Raw genomic sequence first — 23405 nt, 5'->3', positions numbered from 1 at the left:
AAGTGAAAGTTACTGAGTCATGTCTGACTCTCTGCAACCTCAGAATTCTTCAGGCCAGAATACTGGAGTGGGTAGCCTTTCTCTTCTCCAGGGGATCTTCCTGACCCAGGGATTGAACCCAGGTCTCCCACATTGCAGGCGGATTCTTTACCAGCTGAACCATAAGGGAAGCCCAAGAATACTGGAGTGGGTAGCCTATCCCTTCTCCAGCAGATCTTCCAGACCTAGGGTTTCCTGCATTGCAGGCAAATTCTTTACCATATGAGCTACCAGGGAAGCCCTTTGCCTGCTACATATTGTTTCTGCCAAGCAATTTCCTTTTTATTTGTTTTTCCTTCCCAGTCTCCCTCCTCTCCTTTTCACTTTTTCAAACCTTCAAAAATGTAAAGATTATTTTCAGCTTACAAGTTGTAAAAAAAATAGACCAGAGGCTAGGCTGTAGTTACCATCTCTGATTTAAATTATGTAATACATTTATTTTAATGAGCTTGAGACAAAAAGAAGAGCATGTGACACTTTTGCAAAGTAGTATTTAGCAACAGTGAAATAAATTACTAAAATGTAATCAGAAACACTAGACCTATGTGGACATTGCCCAGACTAGCCATTGGGCATTTGGGGCTCTATGCTTTTGCTGGAGTTTTATTTGGATGATGATTGAAGGATTCTGTCAATAGAGTTGCAGAAAATGGGTCATTGGAAACATCTTAAAACTATATTCACTTCCTTCTTTTCTTTGTTCCTGAATAAAACTTTATTGGAGAATAATATGTCTGGGACCTGGCAGCATGAGAGTAGGGCTCCTCAGGTGACTCAGTGGTAAAGAATCTGCTTGCCAGTGCAGAAGAAATGTGAGTTCGATCCCTGGGCTTGGAAGATCCCCTGGAGTAGGAAATGGGAACCTGGTCTAGTATTCTTGCCTGGAGAATTCCATGGACAGTGGAGCCTGGGGGCTACAGTCCACGAGGTCACAAAGAGTAGGACATACCTGAGCAACTGAGCACACCATGTTGGAGGATATAAGTAAAGGTTGCTGTATGTCACTGAAATTAATTTCTATCACTTAAGTCATAGGGTAGGATGTGTGCATCCTGTCTTCAGTGCTACATGGCTAGTTTAGCAAAGTACCATATAGTGAATGAGATGTGATGAAGAGTTTTCTATCACCTGAATAAAAATGACCTTTGGCTTTCCTTTCTAGATATGCTCCGTGAAGGAACGGCACGCCAATGAAATGAGGGACTTGCCAAGTCGATATGTTGAAATAGGTATGCCTTCTGTGGTGTAAACCTTCAAAAGAGAATCCATGTTACGAGGGGAGTACCTAAGGCCATGTTCTTCAGAGCTCACCATTGGCACCTTGATGAAATAAATCAAGAAGCTTTTGAGTTTTGAAACTTGGCTGTAGAGACCTTTTGTCCTAACTCTATTTCAAGTTTTTAACAATAATTTTGTAGTTGGCTTTGACGTTAAATAAACATGGGTTTGGGGTTCTGGTTCTATTATTTAAATTACCTACACTTTGGACAGATGTCCACGTGCCTCAATATTCTCATCTATGAAATGCAGAAAAGAATATGCATCCCATAGGTTGTTTGTGAAGATTCCAAGAGTCCGTGCACAGCTCATAACACAGGACTCACACTTGGTCCTGATTCCTTATGCCTTCTAAATATTTACTTTCTTCATCACTGGTCTGGTCCAAGCTGCCATGGTCTTTTGTCTGGATCACTGCAGCAGACCCTTAACTGGTTCATCTCTTTCCACCATGAATTACTGTGTGCTAGTCCCCCCACTGCAGTCAAAATACAGATCAGACAGTGTCACCACTCTTCAGTACCCTCCCAGTGTTCTTAGATAAAGGTGAGACTCCTTAAGTCGACCATGGGGATCTGCACTGGCACTCACTTGCCTTCCTAACTTCAGCTCACAACAAGTGTCTCTTTGGTCTCTGTGTTCCAGCCACACTGGCTTTCTTCCACCCACCCATGCTGCTTCTGTGCTTCTTCCCATCTCTCTAGAATGTTTGTCTTGCCTCCTTTTGCTTATGGATCCCTTATCACCTTTAATTAAACCTCAGCTCAAATGTTGCTTTCCTGGGCAAGCCCACTGGCCATCCCTCAGCAGGTCACATCCCCCTGGGATGGACATGTAGCATTTCCCTTTCTGAATGTTGTTTGAGTTGCAGTGATCATGTGATTATGTGGTGCATTTCTGTCTCTTCCATCAGACTGTAACCTCCTGTTTTTGCTTAGTGTTTGTTTCTCAGGGATCTGGCACCATGCATGACACATGGTAGGTAGAAAGCAATATTAGGTTGGATAAATCAGACTCTGGGAAACAAGTATGCAGGAAAAGTATGCCAAGGGGGCTATGCTGCTACTTATATAAGTTTTATGACCTAGTGCCAAAGTTATTCATACAGAAAAAGTGAAAACTGACTGATATTTGTCAATTAAACAAATAGAATAAAAACTCTTTTTGTATTATTTAGTACTGAACAACAGAAGACAGTTTTGTGGCAAAAAAAAAAAAAAAAAAGGTTTGCCATGTTATGTGTCAGGTAAATAGTTTGTTTACCCATTTGGATGGGAGAGGAGGAATATACATTTGATGGGTTGTCATAAACAGGGAGAAGCTGAGCTAAATCATTTGCACAAGACTGTATTTCTACAAACAAAGATATTCCCACCTGGCTAATATGTAACATTTAAATATTTTATACTTGAAGTCATAGATTGATGGTAGGGTTTTGATCATTGTAGTTGTTGTTTGCCTTAGAAGGATAAATGAATATATAAATTCACAGTTTGGATTACTTGGGGTATGGACAGTATAGGTGTATGCAGAATATAATGGTACTGAGAAAAACTGAGTAACCTGATAAAAAGGCAGAACTAGAAGATAAAGATAGTTATTTCAGTCTTTCTCCTGTTCTGTCTCTCCTGTGCCCACCAGTGAAAAACCTGAAAGTCTCAATGCTGTGTCCCGAGAGATAAGTATTAGAATATTTTAAATGCAGGTAGATAGAAAAGGGCAATAACTGTGGGAATTTTAGGATGTAAAGATTGCCTGGAAGGCATGAAAATGTAGCAGTGCCATCTTTTCTCCTTACTTGGTGTTATTGCTCAAGCACTAGGTATGGGGTATTGTGCTATGTACTACCTGCTTTAGTCCACTTTACCACCACAGCAGCCCTTTGAAGGTCAGGTAGTAGTCGTCTTATTCTATAGATGAAAAAAACTGAGGCTCATGGTGGGAAATAACTCACCCAAGATCTTATTGCCGTGCCATTAAAATGGATAGACTCTAACCCCATAGAATGACCAAGCAAGGAGGCCAGGCAGTTTGCCAATTCCTGTCTGATCTTGATAAGTACTTTAATGTCCCTGAGCTAGACTTCCTTCACTTGCAAAATGGAGATTAGGGACTTCTGTAGTGGCCCAGACTTCCACTGCAGGGGGCACAGGTTCTGTCCATGGTCTGGAAAATAGATCCCATGTGCCTCATGGTGTGGCCAAAAGAAATTTTTTTTTAGTAAAAAATAAAAAGAAATAAAATGGAGATGATGAGACCTACCATTCCAGATGGCTGGGAGAATTAGGTGTGATGTAAGGAAAGTCTGCAACACACTCCGTGGCATACAGTAGATGCTCACTGAACCACAGTGGTTATCATCACTGTGTAGACTTTCATCCCAGCTCCTCAACTGCTAATAGCTACAGCCCTGGGATCACATTATTAAAGTGTAGTTCATCTGTACTACAATTTCCGTGAAATAGACCGTCTGCGGGTACCAACAACATCACATTACAGACATTTTACTACTATGGTTAGTGGTTAAGTACCATTTTTTTCCCCTCTTGAGAGCAGACCTTTAAGAATATAAACCATTTCCACAGCAGGAGGCAAAGTGGTTTGGATAAGAGTCCTTGACTAGGATAAAGGAAAAGAGAAATATTAGTGGGTTTGGATTACAATTTGCTTTAGCCCTAGACATTATAAGCCACTGTTCTTTACTAAATGAGGTGAAAATGGCATTGAGATGGAAGAAATGTCTGTGGCTGTACATTCCTTAGAAGCCAGATGTTTATAGCACTTCCTTACAAGGCAGAATCTCAAAAACAATGTAGAAGTTATTCCTCTCAATAAGATATTAATGTATTCTTGTAAGTGAAAGACAATATTGAGAGTAAATATGAAGCTTACTGGCCAGTCTTGAACCCATGAAGACATAAGATTACTTAAGACTTTTTAGATGTCATTTATTCTTCCATATTACATTGTTAAAAATAAAATATGTTGTGGTCCATGACTGCTTTACTTATTTTAACTTAACTTGGTTGTCTTGTCATGGGACTCCCTAACCCTCTGGTACTTTTCATAATAAAATGTTGGGGGAAAATATTCAGTACAGAAGAATTAGTAGATTATAATCAAACTGAATTCTAACAGAGCAGAAAACCATACTGGGCTAGATACTTAAGCACAAACACCCTGAACTGTCCTGATTCTCATTGAGATTTAGACACAGAGATGAAACTTTTCACCAAAGTCATCCTTGGTCCTAATGGAATGATAATTGGGAGCTGATATTATGTTTTTGGGAAATGGATCCAATATTGATGTCTCATTTGGGGGGCATCTCCTGTCAGGGGCAGATAATTTACATGCAAGGAATTAACGATTAACTCCCTAGTCTTGATCTCGTGTGGAAATTTGTTTCAAAAAAATAATAAGGGAAAATCTATATGGGAAGCTATGGAGAATGAGAGGAGCCAGGAAGATAGGGAGGAGAAAAGCAAGGGACATTTTTTCACTTTAATTAAACAGAGTCCATATCTTTAGTTGACTATATGCTGTGGCTCTGTTTAGTACATTGTTCTATTTGCAGCCTCTTGATTGGGGAAACGGTGATTTGGAAATTGAAGGGCTTTTTGCATGAAATAAGAGAGCTGTGAAATTAATACCCTTCTTAGATCTAACTGTCTCTGTCTCCAGCCACCTGTTAGCGTTCTGACCCAGACACACAGGTTCCAGCAGTGGGACAGTTCTGAGCATGAGAGTAACAAGGGTTATCTCCATGTCACAGTCTCAGCAGGAATCAGGATAGTTCAGGGTGTTTTGCTTACGGGTTTAACTCTGTGTGGTTTTCTGTTCTCTTAGAATTTAGTTCGATTCTGTCTATTAATTCTTCTCTTCTGCTTTAATTTTTTCCCAACAGTTTATTATGACAATTATTAAACATACAAAAAGTAAAGAATTTCACTGTGGGTTCCTATTTACTCACCTCCTCGATTCTGCAATTAAGGTTTTATTGTGCTTGTTTTATTACTTGTCTGTTCCTCTGTCCATTCCCCCTCTTCTTCTCTCTCAGTGCTGGAGGCTCAAATGTTTGTTGCAAGTAGAATGAATAAATTTTCTTTACAGTAAGGAGTGGTAAGAAATCTGAAGCACCTGAAATAAGAAGCGTATTTTGTTCATTTTATAATCCCCACCACCAGGCACATGCTGCATGCATTACAAACAGAATTTCATTTAATCTTCATGATGATTCCAGTGGAGGGGTTATTACACCATTGTACAGGTAAAGAGGCTGAGGTTCAGAGGGATCGAGTAACCTGCTTAAGATGATGACTTCAAAAGCAGAGAAGGCAGCATCTGAACCCAGATAAGCCTAGTTTCAAAGCTGTTGCCTCTAACTACTGTGCCGTGCGTTCTTCCCTGCATGTCTTCCGCCTAACCCCTGCCCTCATTTGCAGCCAGAGTAACTGATGAAAAGCAGTTTGCTCTGGGCACTCAGATACAAACCATGGGGTAGAAATTCTATGAAGACTCTTTAAATATGCCAGTGAGGATGTCTGCTTACCTGTTCTTCAAATAGCCTGATAAAATGGAAATGCAGTACATTTGTTTTTGTTTTATTTGGCTTCAGTGAAGTGTCTCATTTAGAAAGCAGAAATGTTATATCCCCTTATTGCATTCTGGGACTGACAGCCCTTCATTATTTTCTCAGAGAACTCTAGAACCTAGCTGCCTTGCATGGCTGTCAAAATTGTTTCTGAGGAAAGGGAATCACATCCAGACTGGGATGTGATTCTTGCAGCCCTTTGAAAAAGAGGAAAAGCTCTTATGTGCGCTTTCCTAGTGTTCGACATAAGTTTAGTTGGTGCATCAAGGTAGTTTTGGAAACTTTTGTGGGGGTGCAGGTGGTTAGGTCTCTGAATTTTTTTATTTTGTTATGGTAAAAACACTTTGCATGAGATCTACTGTCTTAACAAATTTTTTAAGGGTATGATGCATTGTCATTGCTGATGCGTATAATGTTGTACAGCAGATCTCAAACTTAATTCATCTTGCTTAACTGCAACTTTATGTCTGTTGATCAGCAACTCCCCATTTCCTCTCCCTAGCCCTTGCAACCACCACTTTCCTCTTTGATTCTGTGATTTTGACTATTTTAGGTACCTCATACAAGTGGAATCATGTAATATTTGTCTTTCTGTGACTGGCTTATATCACTTAGCATAATATCCTCAGAGTTCATCCACGGTGTTGCATGTTGTTGCAAAATTCTCTCTTTTTTTGAGGCTGAATGGTATTCCATCTTTAAGCATTGCTCTGTGGATAGACATTGGGTTGATTCCATATCTTGACTGTTGTAAATAGTGCTGCTATGATCATGGGAGTGCTAATGTCTCTTCAAGATCCTGATTTCAGTTCTTTGGGATTGATACCCAGAAGGACAATGCTGGAACATATGGTGGTTCTATCTGAAACTTTTTTTGAGGAAACTCCATACTCTTTTTCATAATGGTTTTACACTTTGCATTTCAACCAACTTTCTCCACATCTGTACCAACACTTATTTTTGTTTGTTTTGAAAATAGCCCTTTTACAACTTAAAGTATAACTATTTGGTTTGAACCTTTTGACCCAAGTTCTTCGAACATCCCCTGGTCTATGGTGTAAGTAGTGTGTGGTCAGCTTCTCATTAAATCACTCAGCATTGGTGTTTCTTTGTGAGTTCTGGAGTTTAGTATATGAGATAATCACATCTGCTTAGCTTTGATCACAGTGATCACAGTGTGTACTGAATATTGATTCGAAAATATGAAATTAAATTGAAGGCTTAACTTGTCTTAAATGGCTTTGACCTATGTGTAATATTGGTTCCTGATTTGGATGTTTTAGTAATTTTGTCCTTTAGCCATTTCCTTCTGTTTCACTCCCCTGTATTATACCTTGTCTGTAACTTGCTGACATAAAGCATAGTAAAGTCACTTTTGCTTTAGTGCATCAGCTTCATATCAATCCTGAGGATGTTGAAATGTGATTTCCAAATATATTTTCTTGAATCAGTGGTCACATTGACAGAGTGTCCAAATTTCTCAGAGTCTGTGGACATTGTATCCAGTTATGAAATACTAGTATCTGGTGACTAAAGAGTCAGAGTCTCTTGGGAATAAGGAACTATCATAAAGGGACCTTGATGCTTTTCATATGTGAATATAAGACAATGGAAGATAATTGTTCTTATTGATAAATTGCTTAAAATTTTCTTTCTTTTTTGAAGAATCATAGAAACCAAAATTTATAGAAAGGTATGTCCCCGGTGGTCCAGTGGTTAAGACTTCACCTTCCAATGCAGGGGCTGTGGGTTCAATCCCTGGTCAGGGAGCTAAGATCTCACATGCCTTGCGGCCAAAAAACCAAAGTGTAGAACAGAAGCAATATTGTAACAAAGTCAATAAAGACAAGACTTCACCTTCCAATGCAGGGGCTGTGGGTTCAATCCCTGGTCAGGGAGCTAAGATCTCACATGCCTTGCGGCCAAAAAACCAAAGTGTAGAACAGAAGCAATATTGTAACAAAGTCAATAAAGACTGTAGAGTCCACATTAAAAAAAAAAAAAAAAGCTTTAAATAAAATTATAGGATATCACTTTATTTAGTTTCAGTGAAGATCCCGAATCCTTCTAGGTCATGCTAATGGGCATTTTGCACCAGCAAAGAGAAATCAAGAACCCAAAATAAAAGCCAGCACATGTTCTCTGTGCTTCAGTGCACAGAAAATGCCAGAGAAGGGCTCAGCACCCTAGCCGCATGCAGCAGAAGTGGCAGCAATTGTCAGACCCCTCACTTTTCCCGTTCCAGCTAACATGGTGCACTTTTGCCCTTAGCACCTCTGTGGGCTTGTTTATGTTTTCTAGTGGGACTTATATCTGGGGAAAGTAAGAGTTCAAATTCCTGCTTTTATTGCCTTCTACTTAAGTGACCTTAGTCAAGTTACTTATCATCCCTGAGCTTCAAGTCCCTTTTAAGATAAGTATAAAGTTATCATGGTGAAAAAAGATCATGTTTGTAATATATTCAGCATCCTGCTTGTCAGCAATGTTCATTAAATGGAAGCTATTATTAATATGACTATTCTATTTTGTTAGTGAGAGAGAACAACAGTAGTTTCTTTTAGTAGTCAGAAGACTAAAACATTCGTGTTTCATAAAGTCAATTGAAAGACAATGGGGGGAAAGATATAAATAAGGATTTACTAAATTATTCTGAAAAGGTTAATACATCTCATAAGACAGCTCATAGGTACACATAATAAGACTATTTATTATTCTTTAGGGTTGAAGACAATGATATTGAGATAAACTAGCTGTGAATTATTTGGAGGATGGTCTTTTTATCCAGACCCAAATAAAATCTTGATTTTTATTTTTGACAATCTAATACACATTAGTTTTTAATATTTTTTTAAATGAAGTTTTTTTCATGAAAATTTTTGGAATGAACATTTAATGAAATGTTGTTCTCTCACGTATAACCACCATTTCTGCCCTAAACAGGCATATAGAGTCATGATAATTGCTATTGTTTCCATGCCCATCTCCTCCCCTCTGGGAATAAATTGTCCTGCTCTGTACTCTTTGTTGCTTTACACCTATTTCCATTCTTGCATAACACATGGAATTTTAATTATTTCTTCAGCTTCTAGACTCACAGTCTCTTTTAAGTCAGAGGCAAACTCATCTTCCTGATGTTTCTAGAAGAGTATCTTCTTGTGCTCAGTAATTCCTTATTGAATTAAGTTATTGATAACCCTCAGATATAAAACTCAAGATACAAGAAGTCTCTGTCTTATTCATTTTTATTTCAATCAGACGCAGTCATTCAGAAACTTACAGCATGTGCACTGTTGATGGCCTAATGATAGTATGTGTTTGTGACTATAATCCTGGCCCTGGCTTATATCAAGTTGATATCTAACCCTAATACATTAACATTTTGTGCTTGGAGGATTCTAGGAAGATGTAGTTGTGGCTGCATAATTTTTCCATCCTCCTGAGTTCTCCCAGAAAAATGGAACAACTTGATCATACAACCAAAAACCCATAGACAATATTTACAGCAAGGTAGCCCTAGGAATGCCAACATGCATGCAAATGACAAAACCCACCAACAGCCACAGGAACCACTGCGGTTCCAGAATTGGTGTGAGAGATGGCAGAGGGAGCAAGGGGGCTTCTAAAGAGAACCCCAAGAGAATGCCAAAACAGCCAGTGGGTGTTTTCTAGAAGAGACCCCAGGCCATCTGAGAGGTCTGGGTGAAGTCCTGCAGTTAGGCTGAAGAGTTCAGACAGCTGGGCAGCCCACAGAGTTCTCACAGTTGAGCGGCCAGTGCTTCCTGCCAGGGCTGGCTTTATGCAGGAGGATAAATCCCAAGCAATATGAGCAAGAAGAAATGAAAGAGAGATTATGCCATTGTGCTTAGTCATGTCTGACTCTTTTGACCCCATGGACTGTAGCCTGCCAGGCTCCTCTGTCCATGGAATTCTCCAGGCAAGAAAACAGGAGTGGGTTGACATTCGTCCTCCAGGGGATCTTCCCAATCCTGGGATCGAACCCTCATCTCTTGCATCTCCTGCATTGGCAGGCAGATTCTTTACCTTTGGGCCATCTGGGAAGCCCTAAAAGAAAGAGAAAGTCCAGATGAAAGCCGGGAGGGGACAGAGCCAGAAAGCAAGGAACCACTTTTTAAAACTACATGAAAACTCTGAATGAGGGAACTCTTCAAGGTTAGAAGAGTTACCCCAGTTCCTGCCTTCTCCCAAGAGATCAGTGACTGATTTTATCTAAAAACAAGCACTGAAAAAGTACAAAGCTCAAATCCTCTGCTAAGGTTTAAGAAAAAAATTAATAAGGAACAGAATAACATCCTTAGCAAAGAAAGCATACCAGACAGAAACACCCACAAAATAGATCACAACTGTAATTTACTGTTTCATAACAAGCTACAAGATAGTTGAAAGAAGTTACAGAAGACATGGAAGAACACCAGAAATCAGAATTAAATTTCAAATGAGGTGACAGAACTCAGAAAATACTTATAAATTAAAAAATTATTTCAGAAATAAAGGTTAAACTGGAAGGAACATGGGAGCAAATAGATGCAAAGATAGTACTGTAAGAGAAATGGAAGAGGAGAAAGATTTTAATCACAAATAAGGAGTGTGTATAAAATAACTAATGAGAACCTACCGTATAGTTCAGGGAGCTCTACTCAGTACTCTGTGGTGACTTAAGTGGGAAGGAAATCCAAAAAAGAGAGTGTGTGTGTATATATGTAGCTGACTCACCTGTACAGCAGAAACTGACACAACAGTGCAAAGCAACTGTTGTTCAGTTGCTCAGTTGTGTCTGACTCTTTGCGACCCCGTGGACTGCAGCACGCCAGGGTTTCCTGTCTTTCACTATCTCCCAGAATTTGCTCAGATTCACATCCGTTGAGTTGGTGATGCCATCCAACCATCTCATCCTCTGTCAGCCCCTTCTCCTCCTGCCTTCAATCTTTCCCAGCATCAGGGTCTTTTCCAGTGAGTTGGCTCTTTGCATCAGGTGGCCAAAGTATTGGAGCTTCAGCTTCAGCATCAATCCTTCCAATGAATATTCAGGGTTGATTTACTTTAGGATTGACTGGTTTGATCTTCTTGCAGTCCAAGGGACTCTCAAGAGTCTTCTCCAGCACCATAATGAGAAAGCATCAACTCTTGGGCTCTCAGCCTTCTTTATGGTCTAACTCTCACGTCGGTACATGACTACTGGAAAAACCATAGCTTTGACTATGCAGACCTTTGTTGGCAAAATGATGTCTGTGCTCCTTTAATGTGCTGTCTAGGTTTGTCATAGCTTTTTTTCCAAGGAGTATATTAATATTTAGGGCTTCCCTGGTGGCTCAGACAGTAAAGAATCTGCCTGCAGGTAGGGGACCCAGGTTCATGCCCTTGGTTGGAAAGATCCTTTGGGGAAGTAAATGGCAACCCACTCTAGTATTCTTGCCTGGAAAATCCCATGGGCAGAGGAGCCTGTCAGGCTACAATGCATAGGGTCACAAAGAGTCAGAGACGACTGAGTGACTAACACACAGATAGGTTCGTCATAGCTTTTATTCTAAGGAACAAGGATCTTTTAATTTCATGACTACACTCACTGACTGCAGTGATTTTGAAGTCCAAGAAAATGAAGTCTCTCACTGTTTTCATTGTTTCCCTATCTATTTGCCATGAAGTGATGGGACTGGATGCCATGATCTTAGTTTTTTAAATGTTGAGTTTTAAGCCAGCTTTTTCACTCTCCTCTTTCACCTTCATCAAGAGGCTCTTTAGTTCCTCTTCACTTTCTGCTATTAGGTTTGTGTCATGTTCATATCTGAAGTTATTGATATTTCTCCTGGCAATCTTGATTCCAGCTTGTGCTTCATTCATTCCAGCATTGCGCATGATATACTCTGCATAAAAGTTAAATAATCAGAGTGACAATATACAGCCTTGATGTACTCCTTTCCCAGTTTTGAACCAGTCTCTTGTTCCATGTCTGATTCTAACTGTTACTTCTTGACCTTCATACAAAACTATACTCCAATAAAAATTGAAGAATTGAAAGGGAAAAAATATTTTTGATTAAATGATAAATACTGAAGATGGGCAAAGGTAGTTTAGCCTGCAAATAAGAGTCCTGGGAAACAAAACAAGGAAATGGAGTAAATACCAGAAACAGTAATTCAAGAGAAATTTCCTGAAACTAGTTTTAAAACAGATACAAAATAGATATAAAACCTAGAAACTGTAAATTAAAATAGTACAGTGTGTATATGAAAAGTATAACCCAAATGCACATCATCAAGATAGACCTGAGTAAAATTACTTAATTTTTAAAGACAAAAAATTATAGGGTATCTGGACCCTATAATTGGACCCTGTGCTGTCCAATAAGGTAATTACTTGCCACTTTTAACTGTTAAGTGCTTGAAATGTGGCAGATGTGGGCTGAGATGTGCTGTGTCTAGGATTCCAAAGACTTGTGTGAAAATAAAAAGTAAATTATCTCAGTATTTTTTTATGTTTTCGCTTGAAATAGTTGTATGTTGATATATTACATTAAATAAAATATTTTTTAAAATTTCATCTCTTTTTACTCTTAAATATGGCTACTAGAAAAACTTACATGTATAAGTTATGTTTTTGTCTTAAGTTAATACTCTGTTGAATAGCACCGATCAAGATCTGAAGCTTCTCTTCTAGATTGGGTCTGTATAGAATTGCCCTCTTTCTGGATCCAATTAACTCCTTGAATACAGTTTTTATGTAAATAATCCTTCTGAATCTCTTTCTTTCTCCTTCTCTCTTATTCTGCTTAGAATCTCTTCTTTTCTTGAATAATTTCTTACAACACGTGTAGGAATGCTTTATCCTCCTGAATAAAGTAGAGCACAGTGACTCTGTCTCCATCAGGGTGAAAGCTGTGCAGCAGCTGTCATGTTGTCTTCGCTTGAAAGTGGAAGTCTCAGTCGCTCAGTCGTGTCTGATTCTTTGTGATCCCATGGACTGTAGCCCACCAGGCTCCTCTGTCCATGGGATTCTCCAGGCAAGAATACTGGAGTAGGTTGCCATTTCCTTCTCCAGGGGATCTTCCCAACTCAAGGATGGAACCCGGGTATCTTGGCTTACTCCCACCATAATTCAGGGACCCCAGAGCAGTTCCTGCAGGGCCCTAGAACCATCAACTCACTTTCTACACCTCCTTGATCTGCAGTATAGCTACTGTCTTTTGTGGCTTTCTCTAGAAATTCTGCATTTTTCTCTTCTTCCCCCTTGCTCCCCAGCTTTTGCTTTCTATTTTGTCTTAGTGCTTTCCAACAGAAGTTGTCTTTTTTTTCTTTATGATTTATCTTTTTCAGATAATAGAAAGATTCTGTGGTATGAGAACCATAAACCACCTATGTTCAAACTATTTTCCTTTAATGAGTTTTTTTTTTTTTTTCATTAAAATTATGACAACTCTTGGAAAATATATTTCAGGGAAAATAAGTGAAACTTTGATCAGTCTATAGAAATTTTGAAATAGAAAGGCAGTAATGACATGAAGACATTTATAAATTTGGTCGATAAACAGTACGTAATTTACATATGTTCTTTAGAAGAATAAATGTTACCATCCAGTGTTTCTTTCTCTAACTCTCTTCATTGTTATCTGTTCATTTAGAATATTTCTTGTACTTCTCTGTTCGTTCTGACACCACTGTTTCTAACCAGCCCTTCAAGGATTTAGCATTAGTATAAAGAATACACTGAATCGTGATGGATCCTAAAACAGTCCTGTTCTGTTACCTTAGTAAGTAGTAAAACAGAACCCCATGGTTCATCCTAAAAAGTCATTTTTTTTTTTTTTTTGCTGTTTTTATTTTTCTTGGCCACATTATGAGATGTGGAATCTTAGTTCACTGACCAGGGATCAAACTGGTCAATCCCCTGCATTGGAAGCACAAGAGTCTTAACCTCTGACCTTCAGGAAAGTCCCTGAAGTGTCTTTTTTTAATGTAGAATAACTGTAGACCTTTCCCTAAACTAGGACCTCAAACTAGGATGTGAATCCTTTTTTTACATGATACCATTACTAATGGGTATTCATGGAGATGAATTTCTAAGTGGTAGAATATTCAAAGCTAAGAAAAGCAGCCACTATTTAAGAATTCTTAAATTATAACTCATAGTGGGTGTGACTGTAATTGCAGTTTTGTTTTCCATAAGATTTCTGTTGATTTGAAATCATTTTAATAAAATGAAAAGAATTACTTGAATTACAACTTTTTCTGAATGGTGGTAACTTGCTTAACTGTGCCTCTGGAAATCTTAACAATGCTGTTTTTATATACCACATCTTTTCTTCATAAATAACATTTCTTTTTGTTTTTTTTGTTTGTCATTTAGACACTGCATGTCATTTCTACCTAAATTATTACTAATTTTCTGTTAGTAAGTATAGACAGCTTTAGCTCTTAACAAATAAGCATTTGCGACAGTATCTGGAATTGAGGGAAATAGATATCTGCTTCTTCACATTATTGCCTTGTTTTGTTTAAGAACATCTTAGATATTCTATTTTGTTCTTAATTAAATAATAGGAAACTTTATGCATTATTAACTCAATTCAGTCTTAACCCAAGCTCTTGACAGAAATCAGGATGTAGAATTATTTTCTAACTTTTCTGTTCTATGTCTTATGAGTCATGCATATATATCAAGGCCTTGATGTGCATTTGGTTACCTTTAGGATGGATACTGTCTGATACTTCTTGGCAGTGAGGCTAACAGCCCATTTGGCATCTCAAGTGGGGAGAATACCTCATTCACCCACAATTTCTTAGATGTTGCTTTCCCACGGGTTCCTGTTTCAGAGAGGCACCCCAAAGGCTCCATGTGAGTCCCGTGAAGCAGTCTCTGTGGCACCTCTGACTGACTGATCTTCACCCAAATTGCTGGTAAGGGAACTGGATATGGAGCATTTCAGTAATGGAATGTGATTTAGTAAAGAAGAACACAAGTCCCACTCTACTAAACAGAGTTTAAGCAACCTCAGGAGTACTGGCATCCAAAACCTCCTGTTAATAGGCCTGTATGTCTTCAAGAATATGAAACTCACACCTGTCTGGTCATTAGGTCATGTGTGGCCCCACACTGATCAGTAGCATCTGCACATTCCAACCCTACTCTGTCCCTGCTCACACGCTACATTCACACATAGCACTGGGGAAACTTCTTCACAACCTTCAGTGTCTGGCTACACAATGGACATGCTCATCTCTGAGCATGCTTCATGTGAATATTTATCACATTAGCACTTTAGCAAAACTCTTTTTAAGTGGCTGGGTAAGAATATTCAATTCCAGTTCAGAGGTTGAGAAGAAAAAGTGTCCATGGCAGAGCTGCACAATTTGGACTTACACCATCTGGTTCTGTTCAGGGCACCCTGACTACCTATGTGATCCAACCAAGGACAGAGCTTAAAAATGTTATCCTTTTCATATTTATGTTGTTAACTGTGTGCATGCTAAGTTGCTTCAGTTGTGTCCGACTCTTTGTGGCCCTGTGGACTGTATCCTGCCAGGTTCCGCTGTCCATGGGGTTATGCTGGCAAGAGCACTAGAGTGGGTTGCCATTTCCTTCTTCAGGGGATTGTCCCAACCCAGGGATCAAGCCTGCGTCTCTTAAATCTCATGCACTGGCAGACAAATTCTTTACCACTAGCGCCACCTGGAAAGAGACATTAACTATTTTTGTTTATTATCCTGTTTCATTTTGGTATGAAAATTAAATTTTGAAAACAGTCGTATAAGGAGTAGGCATTAAAGATAAGCAGAGTCAAGTAACACTAAGTGATTTATGAGGAGAATGGAGAGGAGGAAGAAGAAAAATTCACTAACCCCTCATTTTATTTGTATTATGGGTTTATTTCTACTCTGATATCTTTATTTTATACATGAGAAAAGTTATATCAGCAGAAATCAAAATGAATTGTCCATGTTTAATTTAACTGCAGTTACAACTCCGATTTCCTGACTCCATGTTCAATATTGTTTCCAGTATGCTACACTGAGTTCTCCTGGTTTGGAAAAGATGGCCATTTTATCATAAAAGTTAACTAAACTTGAAGCAGATACCACAGAACTGTGGATAAGAACTGAATCAAGAAATTCTTAGAAAATGTGATGTGTTCAAATGAGAGTTTACTCCCAAATAAATCTTAATCAGTGCAATGTATAATTCATGGAAGAGTCTTTTCCTGGTACTAATACTGTATCAGTTAGCTTTGCTGTATAACAAACCATCCCCCAAATTAGTTGCTTAAACAGTCATTTGTTATAAATAGTACAACAGCTAGTCATTAGAATCATACTATAGTAGTATTTGTACTTCTACAATTGAGCTGTCTGTAAGATCTTTGTGGTTTATTGTAATTAAATCTATATTCTTAGGTGATGCAATAGAAGAAATAGAACTAAGTTTTAATGACTGTTTTTTAAAAGAAAAGAGAAATTTCTTATTTTCTCTGACCTTTATTTAATACTGCAGAATTAGCATCAGTTTCATCATCATGTTATCTGTATCTACACTTTTTTATTTTAGAGTTTAGATAAAATGATTATTAAATGTTAAGAGTATTAATAGTTTCACAATTACAAAGAGCTTTTCTCATGACCATAATGCCATGGTAATGCCCTAATTGTGAAAGACTTAAATTGGTGTTTAAATTATTTTAGAAGTATTTTTGTCATTAATAGTATTTTTTATTTAAAATATTTAATTTTTTAAATTTAAAATTGTTACTGAATAATTTAGATTGGATTTTATGGATTTCAAAGTGTCTTCATGGGGCTTAACTCTGTCATTTTTAAACTAACAAGGTAATGTCACTTTTCACCATTCATACTTACTACTGTTGTTGAGTTTGCTTATTGTTTGTAAAAGAATTTTTCAAGTGTAAGTTCCCAGATATCTTTTTCTGATACTGATTATCATCAAGAAAGTATGTTTATCTCTGTCCCCTTTATGTTAAATTTCTAAAATGAGTCTATTCTGCATTCATAGTAGATGTGTTTTTTTCCTTTGCTGCTTTTTGCTGCTATTAATGGTGAATCTTCTCTCCCTTTTGTTTGCAGTGTCTCAGTTTGAAACTGAATTCTACATCAGTGGACTGGCACCTCTCTGTGATCAGCTTGTTGTACTTTCCTACGTAAAGGAGGTTTCTGAAAAAACGGTAATTATTTTTACCTAAAATACAATGGGAAGTGCAGGTTCATCTGTAGCATTTTCCCCTAGATCTTGTTGCCATGGAAGAACTCAGATCCAGCCTTAGCAGAACTTCGTGACCTATAAAACAAGGGCAGAGATTACCCTGCAGACTTAATGTATTTACCTTTCAGAAGCTCCACTCCTTGGTTGCCTTTGTTCCTTTTGCCAAGCAAAAGGGAGTCTCTTTTTTTTCTTTTTAATTTTTCTTTATTTTTTTCCATCTCTCCTGGTATTTCAGTCGAAAGGAATGAAGGATTTCCTCTTGCTGAAAGGCGAAGAAACTAAGCTGACACTGTGCATTAACTGAAATGACAGCGATGAAGTTGATCTGCAGCATCAGCAGAGGTCCCTGTGGTTAGAGTGAATTACCGAGAGGGCAGTCCATTATTTCCTGTGGTCCAGACATACTTGTTTACTTCCCAATGGCCTAGTGATTCTGAGTAGCTTGATTCTTGCTTGGAAATTAGATTCTTGCTAAGTCTCAGTTATCAGTGCAAATGATGGTATGAAATGCATAGCTAATAGGAAGCAGCAGAGAATCAGCATTTCATTATACATGACTTTGGAATGAAGCCTGTTATAGGGTCCAGTGGAGGGCCCTGCATACTGAGTCTTTCTTTGAAGCCTAGGTCGGCTGCATTCCTAGTTTGTCTTTATTGTCAGAGTCCAGAGGTCCTGCTAGGAAGGGGCTAAGGGTGACTTCAGGGTATAAACAAGGAGAGATTATTGTAAAGGATTTTCTTTTGGATGCTGTGTATAAAAGAAACACAATTGATCATCTAGCCCTCTACAGTGAGTGGGTTCCCCTTGTCTGTGTTCTCTCCCCTTTTTCAAACAGCAGAGAATAAAATGGGGAGAAAAACCCTGGGAGTCCCAGTTTTGAAGTGGTAGCTGCTCTCCAGCATTCCTCTGAGCAAGCTCTTGCATCAGGAAGCCATCGCTATAGTAACCTGGAGCTCTGGGTGCCGATGTTGCTAGGCAATGGGATGCTGCAGACTTAAGTGAACACTCAAACCTGCTAAAATCAATAGGACTGGCTTCTAGCCCTGTGCAGGACATCAGTTTATTATTATTTTATTTATTTATTTTTTTGAAAAGAAAGAAAAGCAGTGGCTCCTGAGGGAGTAAATACAGTGCTTTTTGATGAGGAGTGTGGGGAGGATTGAGAATGTGATTGAAAGACATAAGGAAAGAGGCAGTAAAATGAAAAAGGGAAAGCCTAATAAACCACTGACCAAAAAAAGAAGGAAAGGAAGGAAACCTTTGCTAATAAAAGAGAATATTGGAAAGGAGTAAAACCCAAGAAAGGCCAACCTCAAAGAGCAAATTAGAAAATGGAATTTTTTTCAGAGGAAGAAGTGAACGTCTTAGAGATGTTTTAAAAATGTGTGTGTTGGTGTACATAACTCTTCGTATTCTGTACCACCAAAGGACACCTGAAATCCTTCAGCACAAAATGAACTGATAAAATTAAGGCAGAAATAGTAAAGAAGCATGCTTGGGGCCAACTATGCCCTCCCCACTTTTCATATCAAATAGACAGGTTAAATGCAACAGTAAACAAATTTTTTTCTACCAGGCTTAATGTTACTCCAGCATATTTTTCCCATCATATCTTTGACCTTCATGCCTGTCCCCAAATGGTTGTAGTGATAGTTACAAGTTCCTCTGTGTTGCTGTATTTTGAGGAGCATCATTCCATTCTCTGTGCATATGGCTGTGCAGTCTCCCATCATTATTTATGGTGCTTGTGACCTATTTCATTTCGTTGATATAACCTAATCTATGAAGCTTAATGTTTTTTTTTTTTCATTCATTAATAAAGCGCATATGTGTTAAGAATGGTGCTGCACATGCAGTATCAAAGATCAGCCAGACCAGGGACTTGCCTGGTGGGCCAGTAAGATTAAGACTTCACCTTCCAGTACAGGGGGTGTGGGTTTGATCCCTGGTCAGGGAAGTAAGATTCCACAGCCAAAAACCAAACATAAAACAAAAGCAGTGTTATAACAAATGCAATAAAGACTTAAAAAAAAAAAAGTCAACAGGACCAAATTCCTGCTCCCTGGAAGTTCACACATAAGCAGGGCTGTTTGACCAGTGAACAAAAGTTGTAAAATAGTGAGAATATGGATTTCTCACCCATCATTTTGCTGATGGATTTCTTACATATGAAGGAACTGTTTATATGGTCTAGCCAGGTGGTTTTCTTTTAACATTGTTTGGTTCAATCTTTTTTTCTGTTTTTGATTCTGATTTTGATTTTTTTTTGGTCATTGTTAACAGCTGTTAATGTTTTTAAAAATACTCAAATCTTTTTTTTCCTTTTTTGTTGTTTTCAAATTAAGATATTTGTCATTTCTCCACAGATCTGATCAATTATCCTGTATATTCACTGGGGTTTTTTCTTCCACCAGTTGACCTTTTGCAGTTGTTTGTTAAAGTTTTGAATGCTTTAAACGTATGAAATGCAGTACTAACCTAATGGTTTCTCAGTTAACCTAACAAAATTGATCAAAGGGATCTGTGAGGCTTACTGCTTTATTGAGGGACCTTGGAGATTCAGGGGTCGTTCTGGACTTCTTTCACGCTGCTTCTTTCATCTGCATTCTCTGTACAGTGCCACACTGCATTAGCTCTTGTTGCTTTGGAAGATAGTCCAAGTACATGTTTCATGCCCCTGTGCTGAATACCCAGAGAGCATGAGCTTTACGGTAAAACAAACTTGATTGCAAGTATAGTCCCAGTTTTTCCACAAATCCCAGTCTTACCATTTACTTACATAACTTTAACCTCAGTAAATTTTTTGATCCTCAGTTCGTTCCTCTGCAAAATGAGGAACAATATATCCCAAGGGTGATTTAAGGACTCAGGAGAGTAATCTGTAGATAGTCACCTACTAAGCTAGTGGAATTGTCATAGGCCCTCATTAAAGCATATTTTCCCCTTCTGTCTTGGTCCAGAACTGCAGAATTGTAGTCACCAACCTCATGGGGTTATCTAAATTGAAATTAATGAAAATTAAATAAAATTCAAAACTCAGTTTCTCGGTCATAGTTGTCACCTTTCAGGTGTTCAGTAGCCAGCCGTGACTGCTGACATGGTACAGTGCTGTCTATTCTGTATATCTCATTACAATATAATACATACATACAATACATACAAAAGGTCAGAATAAACCACTGCTGAAGCTATCCACAGCTGCTGGTGAGAAGAGCTAATATCTGCCAAATTTATCAAAGCAAGGCATTTAATAATGGCTACCTAGAATTAATTTCGGAGAAGGCAGTAGCACCCCATTCCAGTAGTCTTGCCTGGAAAATCCCATGGATGGAGGACCCTGGTAGGCTGCAGTCCATGGTGTCACTAAGAGTCGGACACGACTGAGCGATTTCACTTTAACTTTTCACTTTTCATGCATTGGAGAAGGAAATGGCAACCCACTCCAGTGTTCTTGCCTGGAGAATCCCAGGGACAGGGGAGCCTGGTGGGCTGCCGTCTATGGGGTCACACAGAGTCAGACACTACTGAAGCGACTTAGCAGCAGTAGCAGCAGAATTAATTTGTATCATTTATAGAAATGTAATTCCAGTGAGCCTTTCTTCCTTCCCCAGGAAAGAGAATACTGCGCCAGACCCAGATTGGATATCATCCAGCCACTTTCGGAGACTTGTGAAGAGATTTCTTCTGATGCTCTCACCGTGAGGGGCTTTCAGGAAAATGAATGTAGAGATTATCACTTAGGTGAGAGAGATCAAGGATCTGACTCATGTGATTTCTTATATTTGTTTTTTCCCCTTCACCTGAGTAGCACAACCAGAAGTTTAAATCAAGGTGTTGAAAGGCTCTTAGAGCTAATCTGGACATGTTGAAAATTAAGACGCCAAGGCCCAGAGATGCTGGAGAACTTGCTTGAGTTCCCAGAGCAGAAGGGAGGGGTAGAGATGGGGCCAAGACCAAGGTAAGGAAGCTTTGTGGTCTTCATTCTTACATTTGGTCTCCTGTCCTAACTAATGTGACACCTGACTTACAGTGATGTCAAGCAGCATGGTTCTGTGGTTGCCATATCACTCGGGTGTACTCTGGGTTGGCAGAGAAATTGTCCTTCTGTGGCTGAATGCTCAGAGCTTGAAAGAGTGTATGGTACATACTAGACTTTTGCTATTATTTGTTGAGTAGATGAATGAATACATTTAGTCACCGCTTGGAAATAAAAGGAGAACCATTACTCTGTAGTCATACCAGGGGCATCTGTATTTGCAGTTCATTTCAGTTGCTCAGTGGTGTCTGACTCTTTGCGACCCCGTAGACTGCAGCACACCAGGCTTCCCTGTCCATCACCAACTCCCAGAGCCTGCTCAAACTCATGTCTATTGAGTTGGTGATGCCATCCAACCATCTCATCCTCTATCTTCAGTCTTTCCCAGCATCAGGGTCTTTTGGTGTTACTCTTTTCTTGAAAAATACATTGATGAAAAAATAGAACAGCTTTGGCTGTTGAGACAATCTTTCCTTCTTTAAAAACAATTAACATATTTTGAGAGTATTGTCAGTTATTTTGGTCAAGAGAAATGAAGAAATATCCTATATCTGAGTTTTCTTATATGAAGCCCTTGATCAACTGGGAAATGGGAGTGTCTGTTCTGGACTTAGAAAAAAGCAAATATGACTCACAAGAGAATGCATCCAGTCGAGGTATTTCTCCTTAAAGCAAACTTGGCTGCACACTTAGAAACCCTTTCGAATAGATTTTATAATTGAATTCTGCGGGAAACCCTTACCATCGGCATTGTGCACAACATGCTGCAGTGATAGATGATGTCCCCAGGCCTTGGGGCATCTGTCATTTATGCTTTAGATGGCCTTGACCTTGATGAGGAGGAAACATTTATCGCCAACTGTAGGGCGTAATTGTTCTGTAAAAATAGAACAGTGCCGTAAATGCCCATCAATAAAGTTTATATACAGTAGATAAATTATATATAATAGACACCAAGAATTTTCAACACTTTCAACTGAGGTCAGAATGTTAATTATGAAACATAATTTTTAAGCCCTCCTTACTTCTTTAAAGATTTTTTGGTATTTCCTCCCACCCTCCTTCCTTCCTTCTCTTCTTTCCTTCCTCCCTTCTCTTCTTTCCTTCCTCCTTCTCTTCCTTCTTTTTTGTTTCAAATTTTTTTATATGTAAATATTTTTTAAAACACTGAAATAGATTCTGACATTCTCACCTCTAGTCTCCCACCCTCTTCAAACACAGCCAAACACATGTATTTTAAAGGTAGGAGAGTTTTCCACTCAGTCTTAAAGTTGGGTAGTCTAACCAAGTCCTCCCAAACCACTGCCAAGGTTTCTCCTATTGAATCACCCAAGTTGTTCCTCTCTTCTCTTATCTCTAGAGTACTCAGAAGGGGAGTCACTCTTCTACATCGTGAGTCCAAGGGATGTTGTTGTAGCGAAGGAACGAGACCAAGATGACCACATCGACTGGCTTCTTGAAAAGAAGAAATATGAAGTAGTTTTGCTTTTACTTTTTTCAAAGTATTGACAGATCAGTAACATAAAGAGGATAAAAGCATTTTTTATAATAAATCTTTCATGCTGGTCAACTAGAATGCTCTAAGCTAATAATATGTGGGAGGCTAATAACTTTCCACTATGGTTTTCAGAAATTAGAGGGAATAAAGATGGCAGGGAGGTTGACTGGCTTTACTGGTCAGTGGAGGAAGAGTTGGCGATGGAGGCAGGGGGTAGGTTAAATCCAGCCTACTGATGTGTTTATTTGGTGGTTTTTTAAGGAAAATAAAATTGAGCTAGTATTTCAGGATCAACTATTTGAATATTTTAGTGAAATAATTTATCTTGTGCTTAGTTCATTTATACTGTGCTTAGTTCATATGTAAAATAAAGCTATCAAATTATACTCATTTAGGATGGTTTGAACTGTCTTTTTAGATAAAATGATGTTGTCCACTTCATTGAGTATTGGGTCAGACTAGTTTGAGTATAATGTCCCATCATGACTTTTTTTTAAAAAAAGGAAAACATTTTAATTGCTGCAAAAGCACCGTTGTGGTGGTTTAGTTAGGGAAGCTCTCTGGAGAGGCTTATCTGCTAGTTAGCTAAAAAACAAAAAATAGTCCACTTATTTGGTGCTTTAAGTTTGTAACCACCTGACATGATTTGAAAAGAAATGTTTTTATTGAATAATATATAAACTCTTTGGAATCCAAGTATTGATACCAGTTGATAATATATAAACTCTCTGGAATCC

The 23405-nt window shown here is 38.5% G+C and overlaps 1 protein-coding gene across 1 annotated transcript in view; it reads left to right on the top strand.

Moving 5' to 3' along the window:
- The window catches only part of VPS41 (VPS41, HOPS complex subunit), a 188141-nt gene that overhangs the window by 123719 nt on the left and 41017 nt on the right, over positions 1-23405 (top strand). The window contains exons 10-13 of the mRNA XM_027539162.1: positions 1202-1268; positions 16999-17096; positions 20746-20875; positions 22531-22646. Of these exons, the coding sequence (XP_027394963.1) occupies positions 1202-1268; positions 16999-17096; positions 20746-20875; positions 22531-22646 (411 nt within the window). The remainder of the gene's footprint in view (positions 1-1201; positions 1269-16998; positions 17097-20745; positions 20876-22530; positions 22647-23405) is intronic.

The sequence above is a fragment of the Bos indicus x Bos taurus genome, chromosome 4 (assembly GCF_003369695.1).
Source record: "Bos indicus x Bos taurus breed Angus x Brahman F1 hybrid chromosome 4, Bos_hybrid_MaternalHap_v2.0, whole genome shotgun sequence".
Lineage (NCBI taxonomy): Eukaryota > Metazoa > Chordata > Mammalia > Artiodactyla > Bovidae > Bos > Bos indicus x Bos taurus.
The sequence above is the reverse complement of the archived record's forward strand: the minus strand, read 5'-3'. Positions and strand labels throughout refer to the sequence as shown.